Raw genomic sequence first — 17,424 nt, 5'->3', positions numbered from 1 at the left:
GAAAAAGAATAAAAATCTATGCACATACAAAAATTACTTAATATGAAAATATTTAGTGGAGCTCAAAAGTAACCTTTTATTCCACATTCTTGACGCTTATGACAACAGACCTAAAGAAAGAGAATGGCTTCCAGTTCCCTGGCTTATCTTCCCCCTGATTGTCCTCTGACTGTGAACTAATAGTTTCTTCATAAGTCATACAGACCCCCATTTTTGTGCATATTTCTTCTTCCTTTGAATAAATACAAAAGTTAAGGGGAGATTTTAGGATCATGAAAAGGTAAAAATATTTGAAAGAAAAATATAAGTTGGAAAATCATAGCATTGAAATTTACTTTTCAAAAATTAAATACCATAGCTATAATTCTTAGAAATCACCATCCATGAAGACCTTCAATTTTTCTTCAAAAAGTAATCTTGGTGTTCATAGAAAGCCAATGGAAAGTGGCTTGTTTAAATTAATTCTCTTAAAATGCTGTGTGATTATCCAAATCCATCATTTTGTTTCCAAGTAAATGCAAAAATGTACTCATCTGTCAGTTTTTAAAAATCAGCCTCCTTCCCCAGACCTGGTTTAAGTTACTGCCTTCCAATTTTTTTCTTGGAGCCACCCATAGAAGACATAAATGAGGCATTTCCATCCACAAGTGATCTAATATGGTACAGGGTTTCCCTTCGTAGTGATCCCAAAACAAAGCAGCCTTTTGACCCTCCTGCCAGGTATTTCAGCCTCTCACCTCTTTGGTTTCATCTTTTGAGTTTCAAGTTCAGCTGACAATGGCTCATGCTGTCTCCTTATTCTGTGCCCCAAGAATGTCCTCTCACCTTCCCTGACTGGCAAAATCATTCATCCTTTGAGATCTGGATCCACTGTCAGGAATCTCTCCTCTGGGCAGCTTCCCTGTGTTTCTCCCTTCTCCCTGCTTTCCTTCACGCTCCATTCAACAGACTGTACCATCATTCAAAGTCTACATCTAAAAGGTGGAGACCAGTCAATTATGTTTCATTTAATTGCTTCTGAATTGTCACATTTCACTGTCTAGGGGACTAACATCCTGGAGCCATGCTTCCAGAGACACCCAGCCCAGGCACTCTGTATCTTTCCACTGTCTTCTGTCATTTGCCAGTGTGTCCCAGATTAGTGCTTGCAGGAGAGATTTGGAAGAACTTCCATGCAGTACTGTCTTCTCTGCCTCTTTCTCATACTTCATCCCCTTCCTCTTTCCACACACTTCTGCTTCATTATCTCAGCTGCCTTTAATCCCTAATGTTCTGCTCTGCACTAGAACCTATCTTCCATTCTGTCATGTGTCCTTGTTGTATGTTCCATGCTTATCTATGACTGCCTTGGTCATCCCTGTCTGTTTGGGGGCATCTCCATTAAGTCCTACTCTCATTCTTCTTCTCCTCACTACCTCACATCCTCATAGTGCCTAACATTGAGGGACACTGCTTTCCTCTCTTTTTCTTGAGGCCATTGGCATTTCTTTCTTTTTTTTTTAAGAGAGAGAGAGAGAGAATTTTTTAAATATTTATTTTTCAGTTTTAGATGGATACAATATCTTTATTTTATTTTTATGTGGTGCTGAGGATTGAACCTAGCATCCCGTGCATGCCAGGTGAGCATGCTACTGCTTGAGCCACATCCCGATCCCAGAAATTGGCATTTCTGACCTACTTACCCCACCATCATCTCCAGATAGTAGGTACATGCACTGTAAACTTCTATGTGGGGCTCTTCTTCCCACTTAATGTTAAGGACACAGTTCAGAGTCATGGAATAGAGCTAGGAAGGAATAAGTTTTCAAAATGGTACAAAACAGCTTCCTCCTTACTGTTTTAAACTTCCCACAAACATAGCTGAAATCTCCCCTGGTATCACGTTCCAGGCCCCAAAAATTGTTCAAGGAAGAGTATCCCCTCTCAACTTCAAGTCATCCAGCAAATTTAATACCTATGCTCTTATCCTGCCTGCAGAAGAGCAAACTTCTCAATAAGACTCAGGAATTCATTATATCCTCCAACTTAGTAAAGGTTCTTACTGTATGTGGGTTCTGACTTCTCTTGTCTAGACATAATAAATCCACTCTCTTTAGCCTTTATCCAAGAGAAGCTCTTTCCAAAACCTGTGTGGTCCCCCAACCACCACCAGCAGCAGTTGTAGAAGAAATGCAAATTGTTAAAAATACAAATTCTTTGACCCCACCTCTGACCTAAACCCCAAATTGAAACTCTAGGGATGGGATGCAGTGATCTGTTTTTTCACAATCCTCCAGGTGATTCTGATGAAGCTAAATATTGAAGCCACTGATTTAGTTTCTCTTGAAGCTATTCTAATATGTATATATCACTCAAATAAATGCCAGCCTGTGCAGGGAGAGAACAGGAGTCCCAATACCTTTGCCAAATGCCCTGGCTGTGGGATGTCTCAGGGCTGTTTACTGCATCCATTGTACCACATGGAAGGTTCCACCTCCACTTCATCCCGACTCCCTGGTGTAGTTGTACAAGGAAAGACCTCCTCCCTTTTGCCTTTGCAGGTTTAGAAAGGTTTTCTTCCCCAAATGTATTTCTCTATATTTAATTCCATTTGAATTTTACTGTCTATAGGCATTCCCTTTCCCAATTTATCTAGCACATTCTGCATTTTATTCCATTTTCCAAGACACTTGGTACACCCACTTATTTTTATATCAATCAGAAGTTTAATTGGAAGGTGATTTATTCCAGAAACTAAAACATTATTAAGGATATACTGCATTGCACACGGAAAATACATGGGGAGCAGTGGCACAGAAAATCAAGAAAGCCTTTCCTGTGTGCTATTTCAATCTCTTTCTATTGAATACATGAAACACCCTGGCAGTGCCAACCAACACAAACAAACCAACAGAGCCAGCCTGTGAGAGCCAGTGGGAAGCATAAAGCTTTTCAGCCTCTGAGTCTTGTCTTCCCTGACTGTCATTCCATGTGTGGGATGGACATCTTCCCTCCACTGGCTAACGAGAACTGTCCCTTCCCTGTCCCTGTGTACTGGCTCCCCATGCCCCTGCCTATTTGCACCTGGCTCACAGCTCAAAAAAGGGCAAGAAAGTCATTATGTGAACTCAGACCCAGGCAAACTCCGGCTCCTTCGGCAGTCTAATGGGTGTAGTGAGTAAATAGAAAATATGGTGGTATAAAAAGGACACAGTGCTGAGAAAAAGAAGCTGGAGTACTATAGAAAACCACAATTAATTATATTGGGTAAAGGACAATCTGTAGGCAACTCTATCTGAGATGTGTCCCCAGATGACACTAAAATCCTAATAAATTTTTGGACTATCCTCTAGCCACCTGAGAGTGTCATGTTTTCTTAATAATAAGAAATTTTAAATATCTTTGGACATGTAGAGAATACTTTTTAAAAAGTATTCAAGCTATAAAAATTCTTTAAATTTTATATTAGGAAAAAAAAGCAAGTGAGCTGTGTTCAAATGGTTATGTGATGATGATCTACACTAGGGATGATCAACTCTAAAGGGTAGCTCGCCAAGATCCATCTGTTTGAACCCATCTCATTTGTTGCCACACTTCCCAAAAAGAGCTTCCTGCCATTTTCCAGACTTGTATCCTTTCATCTCTGATGACAGACCCAAATTGAGAGCAGCAAGGCATGGTAGCTTTTGAGTCAGACTTACCCAGATTCATATTAGCTATGTTGTCCCAAGTAAGTCATCTCATCTTTTTAAATCTTTGTTCCTCTTCTATAACAACATCACCAGCACCTAAAAAGAGGGTTATTGACAAAATTAAAAATAATGTATGTGGGCTGGGGCTGTAGCTCAGCGGCAGAGCGCTTGACTAGCATGCATGAGGCACTGGGTTCGATCCTCAGCGCCACATAAAAATAAACAAACAAAATAAAGGCATTCTGTCCATCTACAACTATAAAAAAAATTTTAATAATGTATGCAAGAACATAGAGAAAGCAACCAATAAATGGTACCCATAGATGTGGTCTTTCAAGATTAAGTCAATGTAACAAAAGAACTGCCTTTATAGAATCTTCTAAGTTTCCCCGTAGGATGGAAAAGAAATAAGCTTTTCCTTCATGCCTCTTGTTATTCCCAACTTCCTGAATTTTCTTTTGTCAGACAATTTCAATGTTTGTGGCCAGTTATGTTTTAGGATTTATTCATCTGTTTCTTTTGCCAATAATTATGCAAAACAAGTATACGTGATTTTCACAATTGTCAGTATCTGAAACATAATTAAATAACAACTTTTTCATGATGCTTAAAGTCAGTAAAATTTTCATATTGAACCCCAGAGTTGTTTCATGAAATAATTTGAATCTCTGCTTTGTCTTCTTGTATTTGATAAATATGTTTTAAAGATAAAATGGTCAAAGAACACATCAAAATTACTAAGAATATCAAACACATAGTGCTGTGTTTCATATTTGAGGAATGAAAAGAAAAAGAAGTGATGCCTCTAACATTCCCTTTTTCTGAGGAAAGAAGTTGTGAGGGAGAGGACACCTCTGGGCTGATGTGGCAGGTACAGCAGGCCATTAGTCTGGACTTACAAGTATGTCTAGAATTAACAGACCAGACCATGTGTCTACACTGGCAACTGGCTCATTATGATGCTGCTGCTAATATAATCTTCTTGATTCCTGGAAAGTAAGAACCGTTAAGAACTTTTATAGTTTCTCTCTGGGTTGTTGAACTCCAGAGAGAATTCAGGACCCCAGTGTCCTAAAAAGAAGTAATCATTTACTTTGGGAAGAAAAAGTATCTTTCTCACATTCTAAGAAATCTTAGATTACATTTTCCCTTTGGCTGTGTAAACATGAAACACATTCTTAAAAGAACTATTTTATTTTCTTCTCAAATTTTTTCTCCTGTATAGCTTTATGCAGAAGCCCTAGCTTGCCTTAGTGACACCTAAGTGATATTTCAACCTAGCAATCTTTTTCCTTACTGAGTCATGTCTGGGGAAGAAATATTCAAATTGATTATTGTCTTATCCAGTTCCTTGATGGTAGTTTACCATACCTAAAGCCAATAAAACATTGATAGAATGGTAAAACTGAAGACGACTTCATGATTAAGTAACTCAAACTGTAAACAGCTTTTGCCAAGTAATAGTCTTTAGAAGGACAACTCAATAGGTTAGAGGGGGTAGACTGACATGCAAATATCCATCACATTTTATGAAGTAAATTAAAAATAGATTTAATCTTTAATATGTATCCCTACAGTATAAAATTTACTGGATTCAATTGCTGATTATGTGCTCAGCAGATTGGCTAATTACCTTAGGCAGATGCTTTATGCATATTAGTGTGGTTTCTTATGACCATCATGATCATCTTTGGTTCATAATGTAGCCTCCATTTAGAGTAACTGAATACAATAAGGGTGTTCACTTGAAATGTAATTGCAGGCAATTCCATATGAGGGTGAGACTGGTATTCTGGGAAGAACCCTGAACTATGGAATGGGAGCTTGGACCAGTTGTTTGCTTATCATAAATCATAACAGGCACATCTGCAGCAGAGGAATAGCATATGAATTGGAGGAGTCACTATTAATCATTATCAAGGGGAAAAGAGAGGAAAAATAGCTCCTTACACATATTTCCAAGGTAGCCCCACACAAAAAAATACTTGGAAGGTAAATGTTAATTTGATGGTTTAAAATACTGTAGAAAATTAAACAGATTGATGATCCCAAGAGTTGGAGATGATGGGGAGCAACTAGAATTCTCCTGGATTGCTGGTAGAAATAGAAAATGGTACAACCACTTTGGAAATCAGTTTTGGAATTTCTTAGAATGTTTGCCATGCATTTACAATATGATCCAATAACTCCAATCATGGATATTTTTATAAATGAATAAAAAGTACAAGTATATACACAGGCTTGAACATGAATGTTTATAACAGCTTTATTCATCATATCCCCATGCCTTAAAATGGAAGCAACCCAAATGCCTCCCCATGTAGAATGGATAAATGACATAACAATAAAAAATAATGAGCTGGTGATGCATCCAACAAAAAGATTGAAAACAGCAGGCCAAGCAAAAAAAGCCAGATCCACCAAGGGTGTAAACTCTATGCTTCCATTTCTGGAACCATGCCAAAACATCAGCCCACAGGGACAAAAAGCAAAGTAGTGGCTGTTTGAGCAGAAAGTTAGGGGGAATTGACTGCAAAGGACAAGGAGAACTTTGTGGAATGATAAGAAAGTTTTCTGTCTTGATTGTTGAGATTTCACAGGTACATTCATTTGACAAAACTCATGAAACTTATGTTTGAAATGGGTGTATTTTATTATGTGTGAATTATATCTCAATGAAACTCAATGAAATAATGAGCACGCACAGTGGGAAAGCAGTAATAAATGTGAAATTGAACCACCCAGGCTGGCTTTTAGATACACAGAAAATGATCCAAGATTGGTGTCTATTTTGTGGGTGGCCCTGCTGCTAAAGTTCAGGGCCTCAGCTAATTCTGCTCCCAGGCTGGCCACCTTTCATAAAAACCTTGCTGCACCTCTGTGAGTGTGATGATGAATCTAAGAGCACTTTATTAACCAAAAAGTCAACATGTATCCACTCAACAAAGGTGACCACTGCTAAGGCCACTTACCCACCTGCTTAGAGTCCTGGACTGCCCTAGTGCAATGTTTTTATAAGAACAATGCAGGATGGAGAGGGATCTCTCCAAGTGGCCCTAGAACTTGCAATCATCTTCCTTTCCTCTTTTCCTTCTTCTCCTGAGCTGAGCCACTCTTATTCTTCATAGCAATAGTCCTGCAATAACCAGTAAAGGAATAATGAATATACAAATATAAAGACAGCCTTTCTTGATGCACACAAAATATTAAAAATTAAAATTAATTCTTTCTTGTGACGTTGTATTAGCTCAGACCCTAGGACCAGACTTCATATGCCTATAGACATATGGCACCAATTGGATGAACCTATAAAATCCTTTAACCCCTCTGTGCCTCAGCTTCCTGTTTGTAGGTGAGGGGTTAAAATTGTACCAATACCACAGGCTGATGTGAGAATTAAATGAGAGAGGGCAGGAATGTCCCCAATACAGTGGCTGGCAAAACATAAGAAAGGAACAACTGAGAGCTGTGGGTGTTATGGAATATTTTCATCTTGACTCCCACAATTCTCTATTAATTTTCTATACAACATCAAAGAGCATTTTATCAACCCCACAGTAATCCATTCAGACTCTGGGATCTGGGAGAGCAGAAACTTTCCATATATGCTCAGCCTAAGTTAGAATTTTCCTCTAATTACCAGCTCCCTGAGACAAAATGATAGGGCATGGCCACATCTTTAAGTTCAAGTTTTGCATTTTGAATTAATTGTGTTACGTTTTATACATACATACTTGAGAAGCCTGTCAAGTGTGCTGCAATTGTAGAAACAGGAAGAGTCCAGCCATATGCCATGGCTGAGGAGTATAGAAAATTGGGTGCTCGAGCAAGCCAAATATGGAATTAATAATATATTTAGAATTACTAACAAAATACCTGTCAGGCAAGCAGCAACATATTATATAAAAATTTTTTTTAAATCCTGCCTGTGGTTGCAAGTCCTGTGCTCCTCCTAAGAAGAAGACTGTATATTCTTGGAAATAAAATGATTCAAGCCCAGTGAAACTTCTGTTTCTGGCATTTTACCCCCTAATTTTCCATTCATTTGTGTATTTTTTTTTTTTTTTACAATTCCTCGTGTAGCTCCACCAACCCTCCCAGACGTCAGTGGGTCAAGCAGCTGCCCAAGGCAATCTTCTGCACCTGGCTCACGGCCAAGCATCCATGTCTCAAAGTCCCGTCCGACAGGCTTCCTCTTCTTCCTCCTCATCCTCCTCTTCGTCAGCTTTGAGCGTGGGCCAGTTAGTCAGCAGTAAGTATCCTTTCTGGCTCGGTTTAAATCATGGTTGCTTTCTTCTGGCTTATTTGCAATCTCTCTCTCTCTCTCTCTCTCTCTCTCTCTCTCTCTCTCTCTCTCTCTCTCTCTCTCTCTCTCCTGCCCATTATTAAAATGTAGTCCTTGCCCAGGGCCAGATGGTGGGCATCAGGCCCCCAGAGCACCCCTAGATTAGTGCTTCGGGGGCCAGGCTCCATCCTAAGGTCTCCTGATGTGCTGAGTCAGTCTTGTCCCTCCAGCAGGTAGAAACTGATCAGCTTGCAGGGCATGAGCCACAAAGCTCAGAACTGAAATAACCAACAACAGGCACTCAGCCGGAGGGTCAAGCTGCTTTTCTGTGTGTTTGAAGTCTCCTGCCGTTCTGTTTGTAGGTGTCAGAGGAAATAAAAGAGAGCGTGCCTGTGGGCGGGTGGGTGTGTGTGCACAATGAGCCGCCTCCAGTGGCATGTGGCAGAAGCTGCATGGGCTGGAATCAAATGGGAAATCTCTGAACAACCATTCATAAAATAAAACAAGCCTGCAAGTCTCCCTCCTTGAGTTGGGTACTATATATAAAATTTTTAGAAATGGTATTTGTCCCCAGGTGAAGACAGCATATTTCTCACATGCAAATAGAAGTACGTTAAGATGAATGGGGTAATGGTCTCCTTAAATGTCATTTATTCACCTTTAGTACAATTTTTACTTATACATAAAGCAAAGAACACGTACACAGATTGCAATTTACCAGGAACAAAAAATCCAGCAGTTATGGGATTAAAGGGCTATAGTGTTATAAAGGCAACTGTGCCATAAAGTAAGACTACATGCAAGTGAGTATCTGTGCTTGGTCAAGGGTCAAGAATGACCTGTTATAACAGAATCAATAGGATCCTCACATGCCGTGGGACAAATCTGGTAATGCAAAGTAGCCTCTCCAAAAAAGAAAATAATAATATATATTCAATTATATAGGTGATTTAGACCAGAAAGATGCTTTTTCAGTAACAGAGCTACTTAATAAGCCAGATGGGATTTCAATTGCCTGGTGGCCAGCGAAACATCTAAGTTCTAAGTAAATAGTGAGTGATCTGAAATATGAAGACCTGAGGTAGAGAGGCTTCTTCATCATATACTAGTGAAGAAAAAAACTCTAAACTTATACTCAGAGCCTGAATTAGGAGCCCATACTACCTCTAGAGTCTTCTCTGCATGAGAGTGTCTGGCAGTACCACTGGGAGTCAGACTTGGCACAAACCCATTGCTAAACTTATTACAATAGATATTGAGCTTGTTGTTTAGTTGTTGATCTTCTGTCTCAAAACCCATCAATAGAATGAATGGTAGAATGTATGTCTGATCTAGTTATTTATGGACCATATCCCTCTGGTTCAATATTTTGATATAATGACTCATAGAATTTGAGGAAACATGCTTACCAGTTCATTATAATGGATATGATCAAAGTTGTAGATGAAGTACACAAGGTGAGGTCTGAAAGGATCCTGAGTGCAGGAACTTCTGTCCCCATGGAGTTGGGGTATGCTACCTTCCCAGTACATGGATGTGTTCATCAATTCAGAACCTCTCTGAATCCTGTAGTTTATGAATTTTTATAAAAGGTTTCATCACACAGGCATCTTTGGTTATTAACTCAATCTCCAGCCCCTCTCCCCCAAATTTTCATCATAACTTGGTCTTTCTGATGATTAAACCCCATCTTGAACCTATCAGGATCCAACCAACAGTTACCTCATTAGAACAAAAGATGCTCCTGCCACCAAAGAAATTCCCAGGGATTTAGAGCTTTGCATCAGGAACTACAAAGTCTAAATGTTAGAACAAAAGATGCTCCTAGCACCCCTAGTAGTTAAGAAATTATGAGTCTTAGGAGGAACCAAGAACCAGGAACAAAGACCAAAAATATGTTGCATATTATTTTGCATTATCATAGAACCTTCAACTATCATAGTCAATGAGTACTCTGTGTCATTGTCAAAGACTCTCATCCTAGCATTCACCAACCTACCATATGCCAAAAAAAAAAAATCATGCAAATTTCTTATCGACTCCAGGCAAAGGAATGCCAAATTAATACCTTATCAATGAAAACAGGATCTTCATATGCAAAGACCACCACATCTGAGCTCAAATTACCAAATAAGTATTCTTGTTAGGACATCATGAAACCTATGCACCTTGGTCTCTGTTAAAATATGCTTAGTCTTCATAATTATCAGAGGTAGATATAATTTCTGTTAGCTGGATGTTCACAAAGTATAGAAGAAAACTCAAACAAATGTTGGAACATTTATTAACTTTACTATTTTTTAAAAAGGTGGGTTTGGGTTTGGGTTTTGATTATGTGCTGGTTTTTGTTTGGGGGGGAAGAGTTGGTGATTTGTTAATATACTTTTTAAAATTTGTTCTTTTTAGATATACATGACAGGAGAGTGTATTTTTAAAAATTATTTATATTTATTCTAATTTGTTATACATGACAGCAAAATGCATTTCAATTCATAGTACACATATAGAGCACAATTTTTCATGTCTCTGGTTATACACAAAGTAGAGTCATACCATTCATATCTTCATACATGTATTTAGGGTAATGATGTCCATCTCATTCCACCATCTTTCCTACCACCATGCCCCTTCCCTTCCCCTCCCTCCTCTTTGTCCTATCTAATGTTCATCTATTCCTCCCATGCTCCCTCCATCCCCCTTATGGATCATGATCCACACATCAGAGAAAACATTCAGCCTTTGGTTTTGGGGGATTGGCTTATTTCACTTAGCATAATATTGTCCCACTCCATTCATGTACCTGCAAATGCCATGATTTTATTCTCTTTTTAATACTGAGTAATATTCCATTGTGTATATATGCCACAGTTTTTTTATCCATTCATCTACTGAAGGGCATCTAGGTTGGTTCCACAATTTAGCTATTGTGCTTCTATAAACATTGACATGGCTATGTCCCTGTAGTATGCTATTTTTTAAGTCTTTTGGGTATAGACTGAGGAGTGCGATAGCTGAATCAAATGGTGGTTCCATTCCAAGTTTTCCAAGGAATCCCCATACTGATTTCCATATTGGTTGCATCAATTTGCAGTCCCAAGAGCAATGTATGAGTGTGTCTTTCTCCCCACATCCTAGCCAACACTTATTGTTGTTTGTATTCTTAATAGCTGCCATTTTGACTGGCGTGATATGAAATCTTAAAGTAGTTTTGATTTGCATTTCTCTAATTGCTGAAGATGTTGAACATTTTTTCATATATTGTTGATTGATTGTATATCATCTTCTGAGAAGTGTCTGTTTGGTTCCTCAGCCCATTTATTGATTGGATTATTTTTCTTTAGTTAAGATTTTTGAGTTCTTTATATACCTTAGAGATTAGTGCTCTATCTGATGTGTATGTGGTAAAAATTTGCTCCCATTCTGTAGGCTCTCTATTCACCTCATAGATTGTTTCTTTTGCTGCAAAGAAGCTTTTTAGTTCGAATCCATCCCATTTATTGATTCTTGATTTTATTTCTTGCACTATAGGAGTCTTATTAAGGAAGTTGGGGCCTAATCTGACAGGATGAAGATTTGGGACTACTTTTTCTTTTGTTAGGAATAGTGTCTCTGATTTAATTTCTAGGTCCTTGACCCACTTTGAGTTGAGTTTTGTGTATGGTGAGAGATAGGGTCTTAATTTCATTTTGCTGCATTTGGATTTCCAGTTTTCCCAGCACCATTTGTTGAGGAGACTAGCTTTTTTCCAATATATGTTTTGGTCTAATATGACATAACTGTATATATGTGTATTTGTCTCTGTGTCCTCTATTCTGTACCATTGGTCTACAACTCTATTTTGGTGCCAATACCATGCCATTTTTATTACTATTGCTCTGTAGTATAGTGTAAGGTCTGGTATAGTGATGCCACCTGCTTCACTAGTAGAGTGTATTTTGACATATCGTACATACATGGAGTATAAATTTCCCTTCTTGAGGTTGTACATGACATGGAGTTTCACTGGTCATGTATTAATATATGAACATAAGAAAGTTGTGTCCAATTCATTCTACTGTCTCTCCTATTCCCTCCCCTTCCCTTCATTCCCCTTTGTCTAATACAAGTTAATATAATTTTTCTAAGCCTGTGGCTTGTAAGTTTGATCCTTGGACAGCAAAAAAACAGAAGCTAGCTCCAGAAAAACAAAAACCATGACATAAAGATGGTGAGAGCTTGCAGCATAGTGAAACTCCTGATTCATAATTCATTCCTTTTTCCACAACCCAGTAAAGTCAACATATCGCAAGCTTGCCGTTCTCTCAAACTGCTTTGCACATTCCCAAATGATTTCTTATTTTTTTTCAGAAATATTTGGTAAGTATTTCCATTATTTGCTGTGAGAGTAGCTCTAAAAAGCAGATGGGTATTTACATAAGATATTTTGATAAGACTTCTGGCAGCTTCTTTAAAGATGCATACATATTACTCCTATAATGAGTGGTCACAGAAAGTGGTCATAGATAGATGATGTTGATGCATTGGTGACTATTCAGCCTATTTAGCAACCCCTTACACAGGTACCCAGGCTAACAGCAGGAAGGAGCTAAATTTAAAAAGCAAAACTACCACCACCAAAAATGATCTATCCTGGTGCATCCTGAACACTCAGCTGGATATGAGCCCAGTGACCATGCACTAGATTCAACAAAACAGGTTTGTTTTCACATGCTTTACATTTAGTCTTCATTTAAAAAAAAACTCTTTACTTTTTAGTCCATGCATTCCAGATTTAATATAGGAAACATCATCATTATACTTTTGAGTCATTGCCAATTTTCAAGTCCAGTTTATCCTAAATCTCCAACCCAGTTAACCTCTTTACAAACTCAGGGCCATCACAGCTATTGCTTCTGGGCCTGTGTTTAATATATTGGACTGACTTAATCTGAAGCAAACTTCTATAAAAGGCACACTTCCTCCCCAGTCCAGAGAAACTCTAGACCAACTTGCACTAGACCTAATAAAAGGTGCCAAATCTGCCTTGTGGGGGATCTGAGAGTTCCAGCTATCCCAATCAAGGTGACCTCAGAGTCATCTTAAAAGTAACTCAACCTGCCCAGAGCCAGGAAAATGGAAGAGAGAAACCCAGGATGGTCTATCCTAGCATGGAATGTCAAACTATGAGCAAGGCTGAGAGCTTAAGTAATATTCCAGGGAAGCCTCCAATGGCCATATTCACCTGTTATTTCCCCTCCTCAAACAGAAAGGCATTTATCCCTTAAGAAAGGGGAACTGTTCCAAGAGTGAAACAACCTCAAGTGTTTAAGACAACTTTTGAGATAAAAGAAATAATAGTATCAGTCTTTTTATTAGTTCCAAACATGTACACACCAGCTAAGGAATCCTTCCAATGTGTGAGCACAAGTCCCACATGTTATCATCAAGATAAAGCAAATATTTGTACAAGGGTGGACACTTTCTTTGGATGGAAAGATTTCTATAGTCTTGGAATCCATGGGGCAACCTATATAATACATTTTGCCATCCAAGTTTTATGGGTAGGAACATAATTTGAAGAAGGCTAAGCAACTCATCTCCAGCAATCAACAAATTGCACAAAGAGATGCTGAGTTTCCCCTCTTGGAGAGTTTGTCAGCAGACGATCACCCTGTATAAATTTCACAAGAATTCCTATCTTATCACCTAAGTTAAATCAGGAGAAAAGGCAAGAGTGGGAAATGTGTGAAAGGAGGAAGAAGGAATTCAGCTTCCTGATATAATAAATGTTTGTTGGAGCCTCATGGCTCACGGCTCAGGTGCCCACTTCTCCTTGAACTTCACAGTAAATGTTGGATCATCCACAGAAGACTGCTCAAGGCACAGAGAGCTCAGAATCCACAACTTTTCTTTTCCTTCTCTTCTTATTGTCCACCATCTTGCAAAAAAAGCAACCTACACAATTAAAGAAATTAGTTCCAAGTCACAAAGAACCAATAACAAAGACATAAACAATAAAGGCAGCAGGGGAAGAGAAGAAAGATGATAGGATGCATTTACATAAAATGGCTACCCAAATCATAAACTGGTCCTGCAGTGCACTGCTTAGTCTGGTGGCAGCACAGGCCCTGGGTCTGAAGCAGTCCAGAGAAATCCTTTCAGATTAAATACCAGTCCCTCATGGGCTAGGCACCTCAACGGATTCTAGTTGATCTAGAGATGGGGCCAATAAAAGCAGAAAGTTTATTTCCCACAAGGACTGTTTAGCTTTGCTCAGAGACAAAATCTCTCCCTGACCACAGACTTCATTGATACTCCCAGCCAGCTGACTCACAGATCTTTGCCACTTGCCAGGTGTGGCAGGGAGTCGGAAGGAAGGAGCAAGGAACCCCTACTCAGGAATCCCCCTCACCTGACCTGTCTGGCCTATCAGTCCTAGACAGGTGAGAGAGCAGGACTTCAGTGAAACCTGCTCAACAGTAACAGTTAAGGGTTAGGAGAAACAATGGCACCAAGAGGATGCCACACCCTGACCTTGCAAACCAGAGAAAGATTTCTTCAAGTGAGTCAGCAGATCCCTGTCATCTACTGACACCTGTATATAGGACCTGTTAAAAATGCATCCTGAACCCCACTAGGTGGCTTTTTAAAACATTTTTTCTTGTAGTTAGACCCAATACCTTTATTTTATTTATTTAGTTTTATGTGGTACCAAGAATTGAACCCAGTGCCTCACACATGCTAAGCAAGCGCTCTACCACTGAGCCACAACCCCAGCCCACCAGGTGGCTCTTATGCTTGCCAAAGTAAGAAAACCACCTTCCTAAAAGCCATGCTGTTACAAGGAAAGTTTCTGGCTTCCCTCTGCCTTTTTTTTTTTTTTTTAATTTCTGAACCTCCACTATCTACCCTTATAGAGCTGTCAAGCCCCTCTCTTCTCTTTCCTGACTGTACAGGCCTTTCCCACACTGTACCAGTTCTATACCAACTGACCCTCTCTGTTCTAAATCAAGGTTCCTCGATTGCTATGTTATTATTGCCCCACTACCCCTGCAAGGAAGCTTTGTAAACTTTTTTTATCCTAATAACCCTCCTTTCTCCTTTCTTCTGTTTATGTACTGTGGTCCTTTGGGGAGTCACAGCCATTGCACTAGCTAAGACTCCTTCTACCTCCTCCCCAGAACCCACCATGGGATGCATGTTCTAAATGTGGGGTCACAACATATTCTGGGCAGGTAGCAGGTGTGAAGAAGGATGGAGATGAGGACACTGAGGGGCTAAAGAGGCAATGAGAATCAGTCCTGGCAGTGTGAGCATTACCAACTGTAAATGGAAATCCAGTGCAGCCAAAAGAACATGGAAAATCCAGATTTTTCTTTAGAAATCAAAGTTTAAATATTGGCAAGTAATTCAAAAAATTTGCAAGTACTAGAAAAATGGGTTTATTTTCATGCTGTTCATTTCCAACTCTTGCTTCTAGGGATTTTTTAATGAAGAAATAAGAAATGGGGCTCAAGGCTGCTGTGCACATGAATGTGACCCCCTCTACCTCCTAGAATCCTTAGTGAAACTTGGAAGTCACTCCATGCTACTGTGAGGGTGGAATCCAAGATCCAGAGGACAATCTCCACTGGGGATGACCCAAAAATGACTTAGTGGATGTCCTCATTAACTAAATATTGGCCATACTTCTGGAGGAAATTTTGGAAGAAAAAGTAGGATTTTAATTCATCCTAACAACCCAACCAGTTTTATAGGCAAAATCCTGGACCCCTGCCCATATACAAAAAGTCTAAATTTGTTACACTCAAGTACCCACCAAGTGAGCTCGTACTCCACCAACCAACCAACCAACCAATCAACCTTACTGTGTCCAGCAGCACCCTATTCCCACTGACCAGAATAAGGTCTCTCCATTCTCTAAATGCTACTCATGGGTAAGACCAGATGACTCCTCCCCCTTGTCTCCTTTCCCTTCTCTGCACACCTTAAGTGGGTGTCTCACCACTAATTTCAGATTCTTCTCTGCTTGTTTCTGATGCAGTAGTATTGAACCTCAATCCCCAAAAGACTATCAACTCTAGAGGGGCTGGAAATGTTTCTAACATTTGATTCCTCTCTCCACTCAGGAACCCTAGCAGTCACTTTGAAAAATACAGACCAATTGCAGTGGCTATACTACTTTTCCATCTCCCCACAATGAATTTAAGACTAGTGAAATGAAAATTCCACTAGACTCCTTTTTTTTTTTTTTTTTTTTTTTTTTTTAAGAAACAGGGTCTCACTATGTTGCATAGGCTGGCCCTGAAATCCTGGGCTCAAGTGATCCTCCTGCCTCAGCCTTCCAAGTAGCTGGGACTATAGGTTCCTGCCACACCTGGCCAGAATTCTTTTTTTAAATATAAAGATGAAGGTGTAATGTATAGCTGTATTACAGATTCTATTCACAGAGACCATTTTCCACTGGCTGATAGGATCCCTTCCCAGTACTGAGGAGAATTTATACACAAAGCTCCAACCCCCTCTCCCACTCCCACAGATATTAACATATTTACCTAAAAGTCCTTTAAAAATTGTCACTTGGGATGCAAATGTTTGTTTCTTTTTCTAACAACTGGAGTGTCTATACACCTGAACACAGAAGCATAATATAGTCTACCACAGTCCTTTGACAAGAACTTAAATTTACTGAAATTGATGGGTTATTGTGCAGAAAAAGGAAGAGAGAAACTTTTCACCTAAGTCCGAGGAATGAGGTGAAGAACAATAGAGACAGCTCACAGGGAGAATGGCTTCGCTACAGGCAGGATTGAGCAGCACTTTGAAATCTTCCACCATCCCCAACCCATGCTGTCTCCAGCTTGGTGTATGCTTTCATTTATCCAGGGATCAGTAGCCAGGGGGGGAAAAGTTTCATTCTCCAGCTGTTGTGTCATTTCCCTTGATAAGTCCTAAATTGACCGCGTTATCCTGCACCAAAGGAGCCTTCCTGTGGTAGACATTTTTTATTATGTGCCCTTTCAGGGGACAAAGGCAGCTGTGTCAGTAAACTGCTATGGGGGAAAAAAAGATAATATTATTCTCACAGCTTCATAAGCATGCTTTTCTGAGGGGCTAATGTGAATGTAAGAAATTAGGCAACATTATCATCTGTTAGCCTGGCTGCATGGCGACCAGGTAAAGGAAAAACACAAAATACTATTTTCTTCAAGGGCAATTTTTAGCACTTAAAGATCCCAATTAAGACACTTCAAATGGAAACCTTTACATGTCTATATTTTTTGCACAATATTTGAACATATTTATGGGCTAAATGGAGTTACAATCACCCTAGTAAATGCCTCCCTGCACTATTATTTATTAATCCCTAAGAAACATGTTTCTGTGTGGTGGAAGTGGCAGTGTGAGCCGGATGTGGCTTTATCCAGGATAAAAACATCACGAAGGATGATTTGTAGAGGTGTAATGAGTTGAGTTTGGGAGACAAAG

The 17,424-nt window shown here is 39.4% G+C and overlaps 1 protein-coding gene across 5 annotated transcripts in view; it reads left to right on the top strand.

The window, feature by feature from the left end:
• Positions 1-17,424, top strand: part of Pou6f2 (POU class 6 homeobox 2) — a 453,088-nt gene that overhangs the window by 430,871 nt on the left and 4,793 nt on the right. For all 5 annotated transcript variants that reach the window (XM_021722291.3, XM_040291851.2, XM_021722292.3 and 2 more), the window contains one exon: positions 7,755-7,923. In XM_021722291.3, the coding sequence (XP_021577966.3) occupies positions 7,755-7,923 (169 nt within the window). The remainder of the gene's footprint in view (positions 1-7,754; positions 7,924-17,424) is intronic.

The sequence above is a fragment of the Ictidomys tridecemlineatus genome, chromosome 2 (assembly GCF_052094955.1).
Source record: "Ictidomys tridecemlineatus isolate mIctTri1 chromosome 2, mIctTri1.hap1, whole genome shotgun sequence".
In the NCBI taxonomy this organism is placed as follows: domain Eukaryota; kingdom Metazoa; phylum Chordata; class Mammalia; order Rodentia; family Sciuridae; genus Ictidomys; species Ictidomys tridecemlineatus.
The sequence above is the reverse complement of the archived record's forward strand: the minus strand, read 5'-3'. Positions and strand labels throughout refer to the sequence as shown.